Source organism: Triturus cristatus, chromosome 3_2 (assembly GCF_964204655.1).
Source record: "Triturus cristatus chromosome 3_2, aTriCri1.1, whole genome shotgun sequence".
NCBI classification, from domain to species: domain Eukaryota; kingdom Metazoa; phylum Chordata; class Amphibia; order Caudata; family Salamandridae; genus Triturus; species Triturus cristatus.
In genome coordinates this window covers 335,511,918-335,532,825 of record NC_140584.1, presented here as the reverse complement: position 1 = coordinate 335,532,825, position 20,908 = coordinate 335,511,918, and the positions used below count along the sequence as shown (strand labels likewise).

Below are 20,908 nucleotides of genomic sequence, written 5' to 3'. Positions count from 1 at the left end.
TCAGTCAGGTGGAATAGTGTGATGCGCTGTCTGTAGATGCATTCCTCCCGTTGCCAAACCCTCAGTCCTGCTGCCTGTAGACGTAGGCGCCTTGCAATGACATACATAGCGGCCATGTTGTCCAAGCTGTTGCATTTTGGGATTGCTAATATGCACTGTTGATGGTTACCACCTGCTTTCAATCCGTGTTAATTACCGACTCTTATTTACCGATTTTCTTGGATTTCTTAATTACCGAGTGCTCCTACATGTCATTATCATTTTTACCACTTCATATTTACCACTTCATATTTACCGATTCGTTAAGTATGTATTCAGTAACTCTGATTCGGTATTTTAGAATTCGGTAAATATGATTCGGTATTTACCGCCTCATATTTACCGAAAAGTCGTTTTTGGACTCCTACATCTCACTTGTCTGAATACCGGTCGGTAACGGCATATTTACCGAAAATCGGCCGTTACCGACCGGTATTTGGCTACCTACATGAGGCCCTTAGTCCCTAAGGCTGGATTGCAGGGGCCTGAGTCGAGTAGTGACCATCTAGCTGGAAATATTAATTCAGCTCAAAATAAACCTGTGGCTATTCTTAAAAATGAGCCATTTTTAGTACCCACACTTCCCGTATCTAACTGTGTAAGGAATTCTGACCTCGAAATTGAAGAAGAAAGTGTTGATGTTACCGCTCCAAAATCTGAAAAAGAGCTATTCCCAATTTTTGTGCCTGAAATGAAGGGGATAGGGGGGGAAGAAAAAGAAAAAACTGGAAAACAAAGAAAGAACAAAGGAAAAAAGAGGAAACCAATCCGCAGATACAGGAAGAAAAGGCAGAGACAAATAATTTTTGAGGATTTCCAAGTCCCTGATATCAATGAACCTATCACTGGAAAATCTGTGAATGGGTCCTTGAGTCAGGAAGCGGCCACTCATCCCTCCGATAATTTGAATCCCTCTGCATTAGGCATTAAAATTTCTTCCAATTGTTCAATCTCTCCCGTGGGAGGCCCCCTATTAGATGTAGGAGGATTGATGATCCCTCCCCCCGTAGCGGAGATGACCAGGTCAGTCCCTATTCTATCTATGGCTCTTAATCCTTCTGCTCCTACTTTTCATGCCTCAGGTGATGGTGTTGTATGGCCTCATCATCTGCCTATAAAAGTACCAGAAGTTTTTGTAGATACATTGACTGTGGATTTTCTATCGTTATTTGATTCTGATCTGCCTTTAAATAGAGCTTGGTTACTTAAGTATTTTAAAGACATAGAGAGTCTAAAGTTAATCCAATCTAACGATATTGATTTGGTCTCCATATCAGGAACAGTTGCCGCGCCCTTCGTCAGGGTGAAGTTCTATTCCAAACTTATAGTAAATCTTATATTGCAACAGGCTGAGAACTTCCAGTGTAGGGGAATTGATGTATTACCTGTTTTTTCTTCTGGAAGAGATAGTTTCCCTCATAATAGACTCTCTCAGCAGGGCACTGGCCAAGATGGTCCCCCTCCCTCATTTGATGATTTAAAGATTTGGGTTTCGAAAAGCACACGTTTGGTGACGCATGTAATGCCTGCCCCATTAACTCAGAACACCCACCCAATAGAAGATATCCAGCTGTGGAATTGGCTGCCCGGTGCTTTGTCTAGTAAATCCATAGACAACCCCAAACTTTTTCAACATCTTTAGCAGTAATTTAAAAGTTCTCTCTTGGAATGCTGCCGGGATAAATAACAGTCCCGAGAAATTACAGTACTTGTTCTCTCTGAACACTAGTGTGATTTGCATCCAAGAGACCTGGTGTGCTAGTAGATTGTGTGCAGGGAGAGATTATTTTGTCCTTGAGGCAATGGCCTCTCCTTCGAAGAAAGGGCATGCAAAAGGGGGAATCGCGTGCCTTCTGTCCAATAGATCCCATTATGCTGACCCAAGCAACCTCTTTCAGGCGGTGACCCTTTGTAATTTAACCAGTAGGGGAAACAATAATCCTCTGGTAATAATAAACGCATACATCCCCCCGGATGAATGTTTTAATATTCTATTGAAGCAAGTCTTTTCGTACATTAAACAGATTAAAGAGTTAGAACCTCCCCCCTATGTGTTGTTAGTAGGTGATTTTAATTGTAAAGTTTCTAACTCTAGCTTAGAGCTATTTAGAAACAAATCTAAAGAAGAAGCCTATCTTATTCCTCAATCTCTCTTCCCTAATAAAATTAAAACTAATAAGAGAGGGAAGCTGTTGCTAGAAGAACTTTCAGCGGCGGAGGGGCTAATAGTGAACGGTAGGCTTCCCTCCGATGTCCCTGCAAAATATACTCATAGATCCTCCCAAAGTGAGTCAATTCTGGACTATGTAATCACCGACTATTGTATTTTCTCCTTAGTGAAGGATCTGGTGGTCTCTTCGACATCATTTAGTGACCACTATGTGATTACTATAAGCCTCTCATTACAACCTCCTAATTCCGATTCATGGTCCCTTAACAGTGATGTAGTTAACTTTCATAAGGACTCTGGAAGATGTTTTTGGAATTTTAAAGCCAAGAAGGGCCTGGAGTGTATTCTAGGTAAAACAATTCTAGAACTGAATGATTGGCAGGGTTCTGAAATAATTCACTTTGAGAATTTTATGAAGGAGGTCATCCGTGTTGCCAAAAGGTCTAGCTCTTCTGTAAAAAAGATTTATGTTTTTAGACCGATTACCCTCCTAAATAAGGAAATAAATAAATTAGTGCGTGAGCAATTTTTGCGTAGATCTATTGAAATAAATAATAAAATTTACTTGTTAAAAAGAAGGAGAAGCAGAATTAGGAAGAAACTTAAAAAAGAAAAAGAAGATTCACTCTAGATAAGTCTACGGGAGGCCGCAGTTCATGGCAAAGTTAGACAATTCTGGTCACTCATTGGGGAGGTTTGTGGAGGAAGAGTTAGCCCCCTCCCTATTCCCATTGCTGAATTGTTATGGGTCACTTTCATTTCCAACCTGTATGCTGGGAACGGCGTAAGGGTAGAATGTAAGGGGACTACTAAAGAAGATGAGTTGTCTATTGTCGCCCCTTCGGAGAAAATCATTGAAATGGCCATTAAGGATATGCGTTCCTCTGGAGCAATGGGGCCTGATGAACTTCCCATATCGGTATTGAAGCAGGACCCTGTTTTATGGAGCAAGATTCTTTTTCCATTATTTAGATCTTGCTTCATTAGTAAAACTGTGCCCTCTTCTTGGAAGGGGAGCATCTTGGTTCCATTATTTAAAAAGGGCGATAGGGATAAGCCAATGAATTATCGTCAGATAGCCCTTCTTGATGCCATTGGAAAAGTCTTTTCCAAATGTCTCCTATCGCTAATTATTGATTGGGTTGATGCGAATCAGATATTACCCCTTGAACAAACCGGCTTCCGTAAGGGGCATGGTACATTTGATAACCTTACAGCCCTTCAGGTTATTTCGGACAAATATATAAGAGTTCGGGGAGGTGGAGTGTATGCGGCTTTCATTGATTTCTCCACAGCGTTCGACAAAGTTGATCGTCCCTTGCTGTGGAGAAAGCTATCTGACTTGGGCATGCCCCCTCTTCTATTAGATCTGGTGCTGTCTTTACACACGGACACTTGGTGCCGAGTGTTACAAGGTGGAGAAAGGGGTTTATCGCGGGTTATTCCCTCCATTAATGGATTAAAACAGGGTTGTCTACTGGCCCCATTACTTTTCTCCCTGTATATTGCTGACCTTCCAGCTTCGCTTTCATCTTGTGTTGGCATAGCCCCGGTAGTGGGGGGATCTTCTATTTCCTGCCTCCTATATGCAGACGACATCCTTATCCTAGATTTAACACCTAGGGGATTAGCTAATCGCCTGCAGGCTTTACATCTTTTTGCAGAGAACCACTACATGAGGATAAATGCCACAAAAAGCAAAATTATGTGTATTACAGGGAAGAAAAAATCTAAATCAGAGAATTTTGGTTGGTCAGTCGGTGGTCAGAAATTGGAGGTGGTTAAGACATACACCTTCTTAGGAAAAATAATTTCTGCCAACCTGAGTGAGAAGCCTCATATTGATAATAATTCCCGTAAAGCCCTGTCCCAAGGCAAAAGTCTGAGCGCCCTTTATTCCGCCACAGGGAGAAGACATTTTGCTTGTTTACTGGAGGTCTATAGGGCAAAAATTCCTTCAACCCTTCTGTACGGAATGGAACTGGTTGACTTAAAGCACTGGGGTTTTCTACAGACGGTAGAAGGAAAATTATTAAGGTCTATAACTTCTCTCAACCCCGCCTGGTCTGTGGCTGCCTGTAGACTTGAATTCGGCCTCCGTAGTAGTTGGGCGCAGGGCCTGTCTGCTCTAGTACGATGGGTTGCCAGCCTGGCTAGAGGAGAAACGGAGACTTTGAGATCCCTTCTCAAGGGGGAATTGTTGGGCAACTTAAGAGAGTACTCCCAAATTGTTAAGAATTTTAGAAAGGCTGTGGCACTTCTTGAATTGGAAGAGAGTACCCTTTTTACTATTTCTTCTTCCCAGCTAAAATCTCTTTTGAAACAGGCTTCTTGGGCTTTTTGCTTCACGTTGGACAAGAAGTCCATGCTAGTAAAGAGGGGAGGTGATCTCCTTGCTAACACATACTTAATGAAGCTTGCCCAACCCTATGTCACCTGGAACCTACCACATGGTGTTCGGAGATTTTGGTTCCTCCTAAGGCAGGACTTGCTGCCCCTAAATACTCTTTTGGCAAAATGGTATGGGTCCTCTCCCACATGTAACTTTTGTAATATGTCTGTTCAGGATCGTTCCCATGTACTGTTTATATGTCCCGTATTGCGTCCACTTCGTTCGAAGTGGTTAAGATCAATATGCTTGCAATTCCTTTTTGCAGGCCTTATATTTTCCTCCAAATGAAATGTTTTGCTTCAATATTTTTAACTTTTTTAAAGGTTTTTTAGCTATTTATTGATGAAATATGGAGGTATGTGTCGCTGATTATCTTGTTCAGTGGAAAATGTTGTAGTTGTCAATTTTACTTTGAGAATGTGTATTTGTATTTGTGTATCTTGTTTTATGTGGACCTCTTTGGAGTGCCAAAACATAATAAAATAATATCATATCATATCATATCATATCAAGATAAGGACATGATTTGCAGCACTCAGCTGAGTGCATTATGAAAGACAAACAAGCCCAGGCAAAAGAAAAAGTAGTGCGCCAAAACTAACTTATGTGGCCAACAGTGAAGTGATCTATGTAACAGGGCCAGTCTCAAAACAGCAAAATGAGGGACAAATGTACACTATTCACCAACAAAAACAAAGAAATTTCGAAAGGCACATGCTGAAAGTCCATACAGTAGAAACAGCATGTCTCAAGACACAGCGCATGTGCTGCCTAGGCAAGACATAAAAAACATGAAAAACGATTCTCCCCTTCCTAGTTACTACAGTTGGTAATATGGGCAACTGTTCATTTAAGACGTGATTACCTCAGAAGCCTTCATGTCAATAGCATGGCTACAGAGGATCCAAAATTTAGCAGTATATTCCCTACACTCCTCACTACACTGGCTACCTGTTGCTGCTAGGATAAGAGTCAAACTGGTGTGCTGGATGCACACATGTTATAATCAATTTGCCCTTCTCGCATTAAACCTAAGAACCAGGACCTATGTTCTGATGCAGATTCTGCTTAGCCAGCACCACACCTTACTCATCGTTCCCACATAAAAACTTAAATCTAGGGGAGGGTGAGTTTTTCAGTAGCAGGACCTAATCTGTGGAACTTCCTTACTCCACAGGCCAGAGTCTTCCCTACCTTTTCCAGCTTCAATGACACTCTGAAAAGCCTCTTATTCTAGATTCCTTTAGGACCAACACTAAGAGACCTCTTCTGAGGTTATCAGTGCCTGATCAGTGTTGTTATTCGTTCAGTCATTCATTCTAAATGACAGCTGGGCTCACACTGACATCAAATTCTACATTGATCCTCAAATATATCCTCCTTCTGCAGAAATTGTCCAAAATCACAGGCTATTATGCCCTTCATAAAGGCTGTTTCCATGCACCTGATACGTGGGCAAAGGGAACTATGAATACAGAATTGTAACCTTTTGAGAAACCCAGCCCACAGTAAGTCCAACATTTCTATATTGTCTTCAGGGCTGTAAACATGAATACATCTGACTAACTAGCTGGGAAAAGCTCCATATTAAGCTGCACCCTACAGAGCATACTCTTGGCAAGACCAGCAATCCAGAAGAAGCAAAAGGAAATTATAGCGAGCCTCCTTGAGCAAAGCCTCTAGAGCAAATCTTCTTTGAATCCAAGGCTCGACAACTTCTTCTAATAATTCAGTAAACAAGAGCTGCCTCTTTGAATGTTACCTGCCAATCGCAACCTAAATGCCACCACCTGCCTGGAACACGAGGAAACAGTTGTAACCTACTTATGACCTGTGTACTTACCCATGCAGGTGACCGAGCTACATCCTATGGAACTGCAAAACAAACACTTCGAAAAGGTATGTTCACGCGTTTGACCAATGTAATTGCATTAACCTGTGACTCTAATACCAGTGACTTCTTCATTGACATAATTAACTTTCAACCCACCTATTTCCTATGTGCAGCTCATTGTACACCCCCATTAACTTGGTGCTGTCTGCAAGGCCTGTTCTTATTGCAGCAGGGTCAAGACTGATCTGCCTGTGGCTGGGTCACGTCTCAGGTGGTATGGTGGGCAAAAGAACGATGGGTTGGAATGCTACCCTGAGCAATTGCCAGTGATTAGACTTATTGCAAGTATTCCTCCCATCACCTTTTGTGAGTATCATTTAATTTACCATTGATTCCAGGGTTGATAGTATCTTGGCTTTTCTCAACTGTTGCATGGAGTTCCAGTAGCCCGCTATTCAGAAGCTGGTAAGCTAAAACTTCTGTACTGTCTGATTATTGCAAACATATTGATGTCTGTTGACGGTGCTAAATAAATCTGTGTTTTATTTACGCTTACTGTGCGCCTAATCTGCCTGAGAATGCCAGCCTGTGAAAACCCTATCACCAAGGGCATGAACTCCAAGAGAGGGTCAGGCTTGACAAGATTGTGACTTACTCGCTGTCTCTTTTCTCTCTCACTCCCTTTCCCCCTTTCTTCCACTATTTAGTTCTGCTTTCAGTATGGCACCTTGTACTAGCAGAACCACGTTTTGGGGAACGGGGTCGATTGCCATCAGACTTTGCAGTTATGCCTAGGAAGAGGTCAAAAAGAGGCAGCAGAACAACATCTGCTTGTGTCCAGGAACCTAACAGTACAGTTGCCAGGGCCAAGAATTCTGATCTGGCCATATGTTATCAGTACTCGCTCAAGTACAGGGAGGAGAGGTGTGGCGCAGCGGCCAGACCAACTGATTCTGGAGCGTGGGGCTCACGATTATATCCCCAGAGCCCACGGCAGCTCAGCTCAGTATCATGTGACTCTGGGCAATAGCTCACATAATCTCCCTGATGGCCCCCAGCGCATTGAAACCCTTAATGTGTGATATGTTCGTGCTTTACAAATAGGAATTATTAAGTACTAGGAGCCGAAACAGAGTGACCAAGAATTAATTACTGGCCTCTTCTTTGATGGGAAGAACATCTCGGTAAATGAGGTCTTCCAGCAGTAGAATGTGTTATAATCGTAGCCAAATCACATTGCCACCCAAACAGTACTGGCCAAACCTTCCCTTTTGGTAGCCAACGGGGGCAGCGGCAGCCTGGATGCGGAATATTAGAGAAGCTACAGCCCATACCCTTTCTTTATCCATGACAGGAGTCATACAGTGCGGGTTATTTGGGTCTAGTGGTGGTAATGAAGAGGAATCTTCCCCCCACTAGAGTACAGTGGACCTCCTGAGATGGTGATGAGGAGGGGAGCTCGTCTCCAAGGAAGTAATTGAGAATTCCATGCCTTTTTGAGGCTGGGTTAGCTTCAGGAAACAGTCAGTTTCAGGAGGTGCTTCCCTCTCAGGGGGAAAATTATGCAAAATAGCAGGGGTTAAGGGAAGAAACATTTCAAGAGTGCCTGCAGGCATTAAGGATACTGCCACCTGATGAGGAGTGAACGCTATGTAGGGCTTTGTTGGCCATTCAATGGAGCTCAACATTGAGGCTTTTTGAGTTGCTTAAAAGAGGGAGTGTTGTGAGTTATAAAGGGATCTTGGAGAGATGTAAATTAGGAAGACATTGGGTCTTGAGTGGTGAGACTTTGCAGTTTTTAATTGCGACATTGGGTGAAATATGTTTCTGTTTTAATCAGGAGTAAGTGTGGATGCCCGTTTATGTCTGCGACAATAGCCTTGGGAGTTTACAGTTAGGAAATAGGGCACAACTGCTGAAGAGTGGAGTAAGGAAACAGGTGCAAGGGTTGACATTGGATATAGGTAAAGTTATCGGCCATTATGGCCTGTGATTTGGCGGGTCACAGAGTATTGACTACTACAGGATGCTACATTTTAAAAGGGTAGGGTACACAGTGCTGAGGAGTTGATTTGGGGGATTAAACTCAAGGAAAAGGCAGCTGAAACATAAGCTGCTGCTCAGGCATGGGAATAGGCAGCAATGCATGAAATAAAAGTGTCAGCAGGTATGATGCCCTAGTTAGAGGAGTTGTTCTTCCTGTAGGACAGGGAGGTTGCTGCTAGATAGCCAGGCAGATATAAGAAGAACCATAAAGGGTGTAGGGGTGTTAGGAGAAGGGACGTGATATGAAAAGTGGGTTACCAGAGCTGTTAGTCTGCTGGTGAAATATGGCATCTTCTATCTTCTGGGCAAGGCAAATGAAGGGCTAAAATGATGAATGTATCACCCCTTCCTTGGCTAATTCACACCACCCACCATCATACAAATCGGGTGCTAGCCAGGTTGAGGAAAGAGTACACGTTGGAGATAGGTGCAGGCACTAACAAAAGAAGCAGTACAAATGAGAGTGGACCATCAGAAAGCAGTAGTTTGACATACATCAGGAGCCCTGTGGGCAGGTGGACGTGTGTCAGACAGTGGTTACATATGTCAACAAAGGTGAATAAGGGTTTGGGTCTGGGTTATGGCTGGAGCGTAGCCTGCCTAAAGATGGAATGGGTGAATTAAGTGAAATTAAGAAAATGGGTCTGTTTTAGTAGGGACTAAGTTATCCATCGTGAGTTTTGGGATGGGGCAGCAAGGTTGATGTCTAAGGATAAGGCTACAGGAAGGTAGAAGGGATATTTGGGTAGCTAAACACGGTTGCATGATTGCGACAAGTTGAGAGGGAATTGGGGAATGAGAAAGGGTGTTTTCGCTGGGAAAAAGGCGAGGAGGCTTGGCACTAAAAACTTTGGTAGACGAGTTTCTTAAGTACAGTATTATTGTCAGGTTTAAGCGTTAAAGGACTACTGGCTTTTGTTAGTGGACGGACCAGGCAGCTCATTGAGGGGAGCTGGGGGGAGGGGATTGAGGATATTAAATGCTCTGAAGGAGTGGTAGCTAAGATGAAATGAGATAGAAGGTCAAGCAGAGGACAAGTAGGCACTAAGTGTCATAATGAGGCCACTTAAATGGGAGACATTCAGTAAAGGAATCACTAAGACTGTAAGGGGTGTGGGTCAGAAAGCAGATATGCCAATAGAGGGTGAGAATTTAGTGATGTTAGTTGGTTTTCTGTTCCCTAGAAAGGAGGTATTTTAGGTTGATAGGAGCATTAGATCGTGAGCACTTCACACACTGAGAGCTGCATTGTGAGGTGGGCAGATTTCTGCCAGGTAAACCCGCCCCTCTCCAAGTGCCCTCCCCTGCTTGCAGTGCCAGGAGGTATCAAGATTGTGCGCATTGGTAACTGAACAGGAAAAGGCGGGGTTGCAGCATTTAGAAATACTACAGATTATGAGCTTTTGGGGAATAACGTGGGAATCTGTGTTTCTCCGTCAGGTAGTGCATGCTTTTGCCATGTATCTCACTAGGAGATCTCTGAATCAGAATCCAATGGGGCCATTGGGTGCCCAGGCCCCTCAAAATGATGGCCTAAGCAGTGAATATGTTATGATAACCAGTGGTACTGGAGCACATTTCAGAGCTGGGGGGCTGGCCCTCAATTCCACCTCACCACATTCATACTGTTTGTATAAATGTAAGAGCTACTTAAAAAGCGAGTGTGTCAAATGACGAGCACAAATCAATGTGACAGAGAAACAGGAATAGGAGCTAGTGTTGGGTTTTGAAAACATTTTCATAAACACATGGCTAACATGTGGTAGGTCATTGTCATTTATAGAGATCACATTCTTCCCCACAATCGCGTCTTTAATAGATCAAAATAAGCAGAAACATTCACCGGGCTCACGTTTGATTCAGGGAGAGTGAGGTCCTTCTTACTTTCGACAACTTATAATGGCCTCTTTTAAAGCTTGGTCTGAGGGCGGGGGGGGGGGCAGGGGGTGTTCATTTAACACAAATTGACACTCAGCTGAGAGCCCCCCCTTCAAATATACAGGTGCTATACCAACCTCCACTGGTAACTGGACCATGGAACTATGCGAGATAACTAGGCTGATCTCTGTCTGACTTCTGATTGGCGTTGCATGTGCTCTGACATCTGACTGGTGTTGCATGTGCTTGTTTGGAGAAACCTCCTCACTACTTTGGCTTTGAAGTAGCCTTAAGGCAATGGTTAGCTTTATATAAAACTCCTAAATAAATCGTGCCTCACACACGAGGCTAGTAGTCACTAGACTGGCAAGACACAAAGGAATTCCTTTCTCTCTTTCCTTCTCTATTTCTTTTTCTCTCTATGTCTGTCTCTTGGACAGGAAATCCTCCCATTCCTTAGTTTTTCTGGTCCCACTCAAGTCCACGCACGACCCCCCAACATGAAACTGATCTGAAAGTGAATTCAGAAAATATTATATCCTTACTAGCAATATTTTATGTCCACTTTGTGTAATTTCAGAACTTATCTTATTCTGAAACATAGAGCTACATCTGAGTAACACTACTGTAAATTCATTTCCAGTATAAGTAATGGTCATCGACAGAAGTGTGTTTGAATAAAATGAAAACATAACAAAAGGATGCCGAAAGTAACAGACAAGTAGTGCCATCAGACTTTGAATGTGCCCAGTAGACATAGTGTGACATAGGGCTGTGCTTCGATAGCCTCAATACTCTGGGACTGAAATGTGCTTCTCGGAATAAGTACCAAGTCCAAACATACAAATGTGTGTGTCAGAGAACTGTAGCCTTGTTGCTTATGTCACCTCATGCTCATTAACTAAGATTGCAAGATCATGCCATGTTGGCAAGATACCAGCTCATTGCTGAGAGGCGTGCCAGTCTAATAACTACTCTTAAAGCTAATTACAGCTCATAGAATGCGCATACTGTTCAATGGAAACTGGGGGAACGTTTTCAGGAATCCCAGGGCAGACATGTTACTGGGCTAAGATTGTATCAATCAGAGACTCGTGCTACTGTTGTCCTGGGGCCTTACATCACTATTAAGCCCAAACTGAGCATCAGCTGCACCTCTTCGGCACTTGACCATCAGGCAGCCGCGGTCCGTGCAGGTAACAGCGGTGGGGCGGTGGGGCCAGGTAAGGGGGGATTTCGAGGGACAATGCTGAGGGAAAATGAATTATTTATTTAATTTTCCCTCGGCATCGTTCCCCAGAATCCCCCCTTACCTGGCCCCACTGCCCCACCGCTGTTACCTGCACGGACCGCGGCTGCCATCAGGGTATCAAAGTCAAGCAGTACAAGGCTTACTAAAGGAGATGTTAAATGGAATTTCTGCTAGCGAGCAATGTTTTAATGTCCAGTCAGTGCTTGTATTCACAGATTAATATAAGTACTTTACGTTAGTCACACAACACAATATTGTTCACAAAATATAAGCGACAAAAAAGGAATATGGTACACAGTTATTAATGGAACTATGTGAGGAAATGAGTTATAATTAACAAATACTGCTCCCAATGCTAAGGTAGTGTGCAATCTTTTCAGTTCAACCTCAGGCCCAATGTCCTATCTGGAAACTGGTGAGTTCCAGTCTTTTTGCCCCAGCTAGTGGGTTCCCTCCCATCTACCCAGCAGTAGTTTGTCTAAGATCATGATAGTACATCTAAGTTCCTCCAGTCCCTCTAATCCGATCTCTTGCATTGTACCTGAGTTTTTAAAGTTACAGGCAGATCATTCATTCAGCGTACCATGCGCGCTTTCACTTTCCAAGTAGCCCTGGACAATGCCAGCCGCTTCTTTGAAATGAAATACGTCTCGCATTCACAATAGTTTGAGCTATTGACATTGTAAATGACAATGCCTTTTGTTAATTATCAAAACAGATAAATAAAAGGCATTGTCATTTACAATGCCAATAGTTTCAACTCTGGCAAATGCGAGACCTATTGCATTGCCAATGCTTGTTTTACTTTAGTCAGTCTGCCTTTGACCCAGAGCACAGACTTCAGGAAAATAAACGTCTTGCTATTTATCATCCAATAACCCCTTACACTCCTTCAAGATATCCCGCCCCCCAAGCTCCAGTGGGACTAGTGACAGCACTATCTTGACCAGTGGCTGGCTGGGGAACTTGGGGCAACCATCATTTCCCAGGTGGTTTGAGGGAATGATGGAGTCCAACAGTGACACAGCCACAGGATTGGTTGGGACTCCCTGTGGGAAGGGGCGGGGTTAAAGGTGTTTTTGGAACATGTGCGGGAAAGGCGTCTCCTTTCTGCCTTTCTCCTGCACACCGACCATTTCTTTTTGGTTGAATCTCATCCTCCCTAGAGTAGGCTATGGGTTTGGATACCAGGATAAGAGTTTGATATGTGCAATTCTGGACAAGTCGCTTACATTTACAGTACGGGTGGTGAGTGACTGGAATATTTTTTGGTGCTGGTGTAAATGGGTTGCAAGAGAGCAAGTAGAATTAGGTAGGAGGTGGAGTCTTTGTAAGATTTAATATTAAACAATGGTTGGTTTTGGTTTCCAGCTCAGAGGGGGGTGGGGGGAGGGCAAGGTGTTCTACAAAGGGCTTATGCTCTGGAGAAGAGCCACATGAAAAGATAATGGGGATAGGAAAGCAGCAGGGGACACATAAATACTCAGTGGTGAAATGATGTTTAATGACAGATAGACAGCATTAACTTCAGGCGAGAGATAGATCTGGAAAGGTCATGGGGCCAGTTGGCCTATTGGCAGAGAGAGTTTAAGGTAGTTTGGTTTTCTATTAGAGAGTTGGGAGAAGTTTGGTTGCAGTACTTTTCAGTATTAGAGAGGCAAGGTGTTTCAGGTTGTAAGCTAAGATGTAAGGTGTATAAAATCATGACCATTTGATTTTTCTTGCCCAATGCATGTGATGTAGGAGAGGAAAAACAAAAGACACAATATCAGTATTATTTGTGGCAGCCAGACGCCACAGAGGGAGTGAGTGGTGCTCTAGCTGGTATTAGCTGTGATCCACAGCAGTCTCTGACCCCATGAATCGCATTCATCTGAGGGGGAGAACCTTCATTTATCAATTCGGTTAGCATTTATTTGTATTTTTATTGCTTCATCCTTAATTCGAGAAAGAAAAGAGCTGATAGCGTTCATCTTGTGCCAAAATAACATTGACAAAACCTCTCAACTCATCAAGTTGGTAATCAGAATAGAGCAGTTCGTGCATACCTGTCGGATGACTCCAAACATCAGCGTCTTACATTGTCATTTTTGTCTCACCGCCTGTGATGACGTTTGATCCAACTCACAATACAATAGAAATGGAGTTTCTTAGCACTGTGTGGATTTGGGAGGCTTGACGGTTCGCAACTTCACTCGCTTTTTACAAGCACTGGCACAGCCTGTAGTTCTGGCTATGGCTGTCGACTTTCACTTTTTGGATGGGTTTTGTAAAACTGTATAAGGGGGCTACTTTTTGTGTGAAAGTGAACGCTGTGCAAGAACAGAATGCTGTCACTCTCAGAGAGGTAAGGCAATGGTTAAAGTGAGCTGACCATCCCGCCCCATACTCTAGGGCAGAGCTTTCCAAAGTATGTGTCGCGACACGTTACTGTGTCGCCTGACCTTCGTGGGTGTGTCGCGCAACAGGAGCCTTGGCCCTCGCAGTGAGGGCTTGAAGGCAGGGGCGCAACGGAATTGAGCTCAAAGAGCTGTCTGTGTGTGCGTGCGCCCAGGCTGAGACAGCTTCCCACACACACAGACAGCTTTGAGATTATCGCAGCCGCACCCGGGTACTTCACAGGTCTTTACAAGACCATTAACGAGGCTTTGTTTGTTTTTTTCACCCCTCCATCTCCACATGGCGAAAGGGACAAATCCTTTGTTTGTCACCGGTAACCTTTGCCGACTGTCCTGCTGCGTGGATATTTCCTTTTCTATGCAGTGCAGGAGAAAAGAAGTTTGTTTATTCCTGTCACCTTTCCCGACCCCTGCAGCAGTTTATCACACCAGGCTGTGACACAGTTTGACTAATAAAGTAGGTAGGAGAATTTGTCACTATTTGTTTTTCGATTTAAAATGTGCACAGGACCAGCAGGACACATACTTTGTGCGTGCTTCATTTAAACAATTTTTTTATCATTATCATGACCGATGCAGGATAAAATAAGACAACACAACATGCCCAGATAACGCTGGTGATTAATGATCCTGCTGGAGGGCAATCGTTTGTCTGTCCGTAGTTTTTAAATGCAGATCAACTGTATTTTATGTGGAAGCTCAGTGGGTTACTGCCTTTGTCACAGAGATCCTTGTGCTACTTGCAGTTCAGAAGTTACAATCCTAACATAGGACAGTGACCAATGAACTGTCACCAAAGAGCTGCATACAAACATGAATGGTGTAGTTAGAACTTCGCTTATTTTTGTTTTGTGATATAGTTAGAACTTCCTCAGTCTTTCATTATTCTAATGTTGCTGAAATGAGTATGTTTGGGCAGATATACATTTTTATCAGTAAAGCTGACCCCCATGTAATACTCTTTAAATCCTAAAGTTGTTTCCCCACACCAAACCCTCTTAAAATATATTGCCCACCAGTATGTATGACGTGATTCATACACCTTGTAATCCTCATTGGCTTATGTGACATTCCCTGTAGACTGATTTACATACTTGTATGACTCATTGTCTCTGTATAATGTGTGCGTGGTGTAAAGTACTGACACACACTACACTGACATGAGTAGCGCTGTACAACAAATGAAATGCATATGAGAGAGGGGCTACGTAAAGATGAGGGGCACTGTTGGAGGGTGGCAGCGAGGGAATCTGAGGAGGAGGTGGTGGTGGGAGGGGCTATGGAGCAATGAGGGGCACTGTTGGAGGGCGGCAGTGAGGGAATCCGAGGAAGAGGTCATGGGGTGGAGGGGGGGAGCTAGGGAGAGACGAGGAGCACTGGTGGAGGGTGGTAGAGAGGGAGTCTGAGGAGGAGGTCATGAGGGGGAGGGGCTACAGAGAGATGAGGGGCACTGGTGGAGGGTGACAGTGAGGGAATCCGAGGAGGAGGTCACGAGGGGGAGGGGCTATGGGGAGATCAGTGGCACTTGTGGAGTGTGGCAGTGAGGGAATCCGAGGAAGAGGTCAATAGGGGGGCAACTATCAATTATTTAACAAATCCTCTCAATTATCTCACAGCTTTAATGACTGCCGCTGAAAACAAAAACTAAAAATCAATATTAGTCACTGCCAGTAGCACAAGAAACCAAACATGAAAGTTATATGTTTGTTTAGCAGGTCTATCGTAAGTACATTTGAGCTCATTACAATATTTAACAAATTAGATTTTGCTTCGGGGTTGTGCAAAAAAATTATGCAACCCCGATGCAAAATCAGGGCCTTAACATGTATTTATTTTTTTAAATCCTGCCACAAAGAAACTGGCAACAAGGAGAAATGCGGCAGTAAATCTGTTCTACTCAACTGGTTGCAAAGTCTGTATTTTAAAATATCATGGGGTTAAGGCACCTGTGGCAGAGATCTTTGTGTGCTCAGTAAAGCTCAGGGAATAATAATAATGGTAAAATAACTATTTGCTGGAGAGGTTTGTGTTTTGTCTAGTCCCAGTTTTGGATCAAAGTAGCATTGAGGGTTAATAGGTCTCCTGGAAAGCACACTATGTAACGCGCAGATGACAGATTTTTATTGTATGTAAATGGGCAAGTGAGTTAGCGCTTTGAACACAGAGATCCTTTTGTTACTTGCAGTTCATACATTGTAATTCTTCTAATATAGCACAGTGAGCCAAGAAGGACATGTGGCTCCTACACCTTGTAACTCTCCCCATCTTATGTAACATTCCCTTGATTTACACACATCATTTATTGTCAATGTATAATGTGTATGTATAAAGCACTCTGACACTACAATGGGATTAGTAGCACTATAGCGCTGTAAAAGAAACAAAACAAAATAGTGGCATTTAAATTGTTTGTGTAAATACTGGGACAGACTAACAAATCTGACATTCCTACACACATGCATATCTCTTATATAAAAGGACTGAACAAAGTCAAAAGCATGCCTGCCTCTTGTGTGTAGAGTCTAGGGTGTGGTGGGCGGAACAAATGCTTGAAGGGCACACTAACAAACCAATGAATGAAGAAAGCTGGCTGGAAGCCCCTATATGTAAATACTATATGTATCTAAGCACGAAGCTCTGGAAGCTTTACAAAAAAACACTAAAAAACAGAGGCTCTGTGCTGCAGTGGGAATAATCTTGGTGCAGTGAAAGGGCGACAGGGTGTCACACTGCAGCTTCTAGTCAACCATGGACTAACAAGTTCAGCTTTTACCATTTCCCAATGCGGATGTCCCAGGGTAAGACTCTCTGTTTTGGGGAAAGGGAAGCATGTAACTTGGCCGACAGCAGCCATTGGGTTTTATTTCTGTTACTCAGGACTAGATGCCTGGAATTACAGCAAAGAAAATTATTTAGGGAGCGGAACAAAATTTTGACTAGGGTGAAGTTGGACAACTTCAGCTATCTTGCAAAGCGCAAAACTGTGTTTTTTCAGCAGACTAGGCCGGCGAAATAAAAAATACATACACTCCTAGTTTCCTTACACATCCAACCCACAGCTATTTTACGCTTGGGTATCGAAATAGCCATTTCCTTGTGGTATCCCTTTTATTATAAACTTTGGGCAAACATTGTTCATTCAAGCTACCTGCAGTAAAATATTCCTAATGTTCTTCTTGAATGCAACTAAGTAGGTCATTATAAAGGTGACCAATTTGCAGATTTTTAAAACTATGATCTCAAATTAACTATAATAAAAGCTAGGTATGCATATTAGCATACAGCAGGGGTGCCCAACATTGATTTTCAAGTATTTACTGAATTTTTAAATGATACTCTTTAATTCGTTGGGGCCTATTCATAAAGGCATGTTGGAGTATGTAAGTAGTACTCCAGTAGTACTCTTTCACTTACACAACTGGTACGAATAGTAAGGACTGTGCCCTCTGCACTTTTGCTACCCTTTAGTACTACTTCCTGTACTCGTGTTGTATAGACCTAGAGTACAGTCTTTTGCAATACAGAGGGATAAGCGTTTTTAAAATAAATATCTTTATAGATTTTTTTAGAATAGCAGCATCATAAAAATTGAACATGGTGTAGTTTTTTTTCATCAAAAAATAACCAAAGCACAGACTAATAGCAACAAAAACATAAAGCAAATGACGTTACATAAGGGGAAAAAAGATAAATGCTAAAGAAATCAATCTGAAGATCCATTACAAATAAAATGTACTAGAAATCCTACACCACAATTTCTGCATGACACTGACTACAAGACTCCCTTGTCAGGGTGCTATGGCCGGGCTCCTCGAAATCCTGACCCAGGCCCTGAGCAGTAAAATCCAGATGGATTTGTACATTGACCAATTAACATGCAAGAACGTCGCTATATACATTTTTATTGTCCGTGTCCGGAAAACCTGACAGGGTTTTTTCTATTCAGTGGCTCCAATAGCGCATCCCTAGTTAGCGAGAAACTGTTTTGCAAACGTACCTGCATATGCGACGGTACTCCCATTTCCACTCTTTGAGGGGTCAAAGGTAAACAAAAAAAGAAATATAATTATAAATACGGTCTCTGTGAACAGTAAAATCCAAGGCAGCCGACGTCTGATGTTTGGTGCATATCTGGGAGCCATGGCAGCAAAAATAAGAAAACGTGATGTCTTTAGAACAAGTTACAGAGCAACACACGACGGGGAGCTCCTGCGAGCGAAAAGGTCTCGATAAGAAGCGCGCGGGAGAGGCGTCAACAAGGCTTCACCGCGCTTATCTGTTGCAGCCACAGCAAACGTGCCCACCAACTGGCATGTGCCAGCAGTGAGCGGGCAGCCACCGCTTCACCGCAGAAAAGGTTTCAACAAAAGCCATAATCTATCGGGGAACAACAGTATGTTTTGCTGTAGGTTACTTAACAATTTACATTTGTAAAACACACTTCGGCCATTGCCAGTACCTTGTAGTTCTGTGGACTTGCGTGGTGCGTTGGCACTGGGCTGTAGGGTTTCCTGCAGACACCAGTATGTTTGGCGGAGGGGATACAATGCCTGTGTCATCCCATTCCCAGAGTCGCCCCTGGCTGTGGCGGTCTCTCACCAGTGTTGCTCATCTCTGTGAATGTTTCCCTGTCTCCATGTTCCCCTGTCTCTTCAAGGGTCTCTACGTTTCCTCATACTCACGACTAAAGACCAGATTGCAATTTGGATGCAGTGGTATCCCAGGGTACCATTCACTCACATGTCTGCCGCTCAAATTAATTTCATGTTTCCCAACACTAATTCACCAATAATACTTTGTGGGTTCTGGAGCAGCGTGCTTCTCGCCTAAAAGCGCCTCGACTCCTCGTCAGGGGTAGCAATCGCTATATTAATGTAATTACAATTACACTCAATTATAACTGTCCTTGTTTTCCTGCTCCCACATTTTCCACGTGAGGCGGACGTCTGCAGCCAAATTGTACCTGCCAGTAAAATTGCTTTCGGCTTGGGCTGCAGAGTAGCTGCAAAGGGTAGCTGCCTGGCCCCTACTCCCTGGCCCTTGCTCGGTCCGCTACTACGGGACTGAGAGAGTAGGTACGTTTCTTTCCATGCCTGTCTCATCTCGATGTGTCTCTCTGACTCCCCTTGTCCTTCCCTCAAGTTCACCCGTCTCTCTCCTCGTGTCTCCATCGAACACTCAAGTGCCCGTGTTTGGCAAGCCAATCCGTCTCGTGTCTGCTTCCATAGTCTCTTTCTTCCTAGTGACCCCACAGACCAGCTCCAGCCTGGGTTCAACCGCAATCACATATTCCTTTCTTGCATTCATTACAGGCCCGATTGAGAAAGGACATTTCCTTGGGGCTGACAGACGTTTATCTGGAGAAGAAAAAAAAAGTTACCTACCCTTGGGGAGTTTGTGCATATGTCACAAGGGCTTAAGCAGGGCACAAGTCCTAAAAAAAGAAGTGGGGGGACGCTGACGTCACGACAGGAAGGGACGTCACGAAAGGTGGCTTGCACCATCAGACTCATTGTCTCCCCTCGCTCACCCCTTAGATGCCATTGCATCAGAGAAGCCAGTGCGTGAGCAGCGTTCTGAATGAGCTCCGATCTCGCCCCAGAGAGGCCAAAGATTGAATGTCTGGCTCCATTTGCTCCTGTTATCGAGCTCCCGGTAAAATAAGTGGGGGGACGCCGTCCACCCGCGTTGTACCCCGACTCGAGCCCTGGGCTTAAGTGTGTCTATACAGCTGCATAATGTACTCACTGGCGTGTAAATTAATCACTCATTGAATACAGGAGTCATTGAATGTATTGGTAATAATCTAAAATGGGTTATGGGGCAGAAATACGATGTTACCCACCTCTCGAGGACATTTTGAGCTCTGGAAGTCCGAATGTATGTAGAAATTTGTATTTATTGTATATGCGATCCTTTCCCTATTTGGCTATGAATTTAGAGATTTTTTTATAGCGTGGTACAGCTCACATCGTATATGTTATCACGATTTTATCGTGTTTTATATCATTTTTATGGTTGCATTGCTTGTATAATCTGCATTTTAACCGTACGCTGTATTGTGACATTTTTTATGGCTATATTTGCCGGATAAAAAATATATTAACAAATCCTCACTGGGCGTGTAAATTACTCACACTTCGTTGTTTGCCTGCATTACGTTTGTTGACATTCAGGTTCGTCAGAGGACAGATCAGGTAAATCCTACGTGACAGCGTAAGCATTCTAAATACTTTCAACATATGTGTGGCATTTGTCAGATCCAAAAGTAAATGCTACTAGTGTAAAAAAAAAAGTGCATACATACCAGTTTTCACAAAAACTACTACAGGAAATATAAACATGTAAAGAAAAAACCCTAACAAAAACTGAAATGAAAACGATTTGGGCGGATGCCTGTTTCCCAGCATCACAGAACTTCCAAAGGATGGTATCACAGTCTGGGGGGTGAGGGGGAAATGCAGACAGCACCCGGTCTGATCACAAAGGCTCACTGTGCAGTACAAGATTCTCTACTCCCTGAGGGTTAAAAAAGGTTGAGAGTTTGAGTGTAGGCTGTGATCAAAGTGTTCACTCACTAGCAAGACAATGGCACACCAAACGCCTGTAAACAACATAAGTGATTATATCCTCATGCATGCATTGGAGAAACAACATCAACAATGGCAAGTGTTATAGTCAAGAGAGACAAACAAAGCTGACGTGGGATTTTTCGTCGGCCTATCCAAGTTCGAAGGCATACTGGCTGGCCTGAAAAAGGAGTGGGTAAGCATTCAGTATGTGCACTCCAGAATGTACAAGAGCTGAGGTCTTAGAACTAGATGCCACACTGTCACGAGGTTTCCAAGCAAGATGTTCTGCTTAGGGACACAACAGCTTACATTGATCCAAGGAGGGA

General features: G+C 43.4%; 1 protein-coding gene across 1 annotated transcript in view; it reads right to left on the bottom strand.

Annotated features, from left to right (window-relative positions):
• The window catches only part of LOC146857316 (RH-like protein IC), a 382,142-nt gene extending 363,914 nt beyond the window's left edge, over positions 1–18,228 (bottom strand). Inside the window, exon 1 of the mRNA XM_085647814.1 lies at positions 18,008–18,228. Coding sequence (XP_085503940.1) covers positions 18,008–18,152 — 145 coding nt within the window. The 5' untranslated portion in view covers positions 18,153–18,228. The remainder of the gene's footprint in view (positions 1–18,007) is intronic.
• Positions 18,229–20,908: the final 2,680 nt, after the last annotated feature.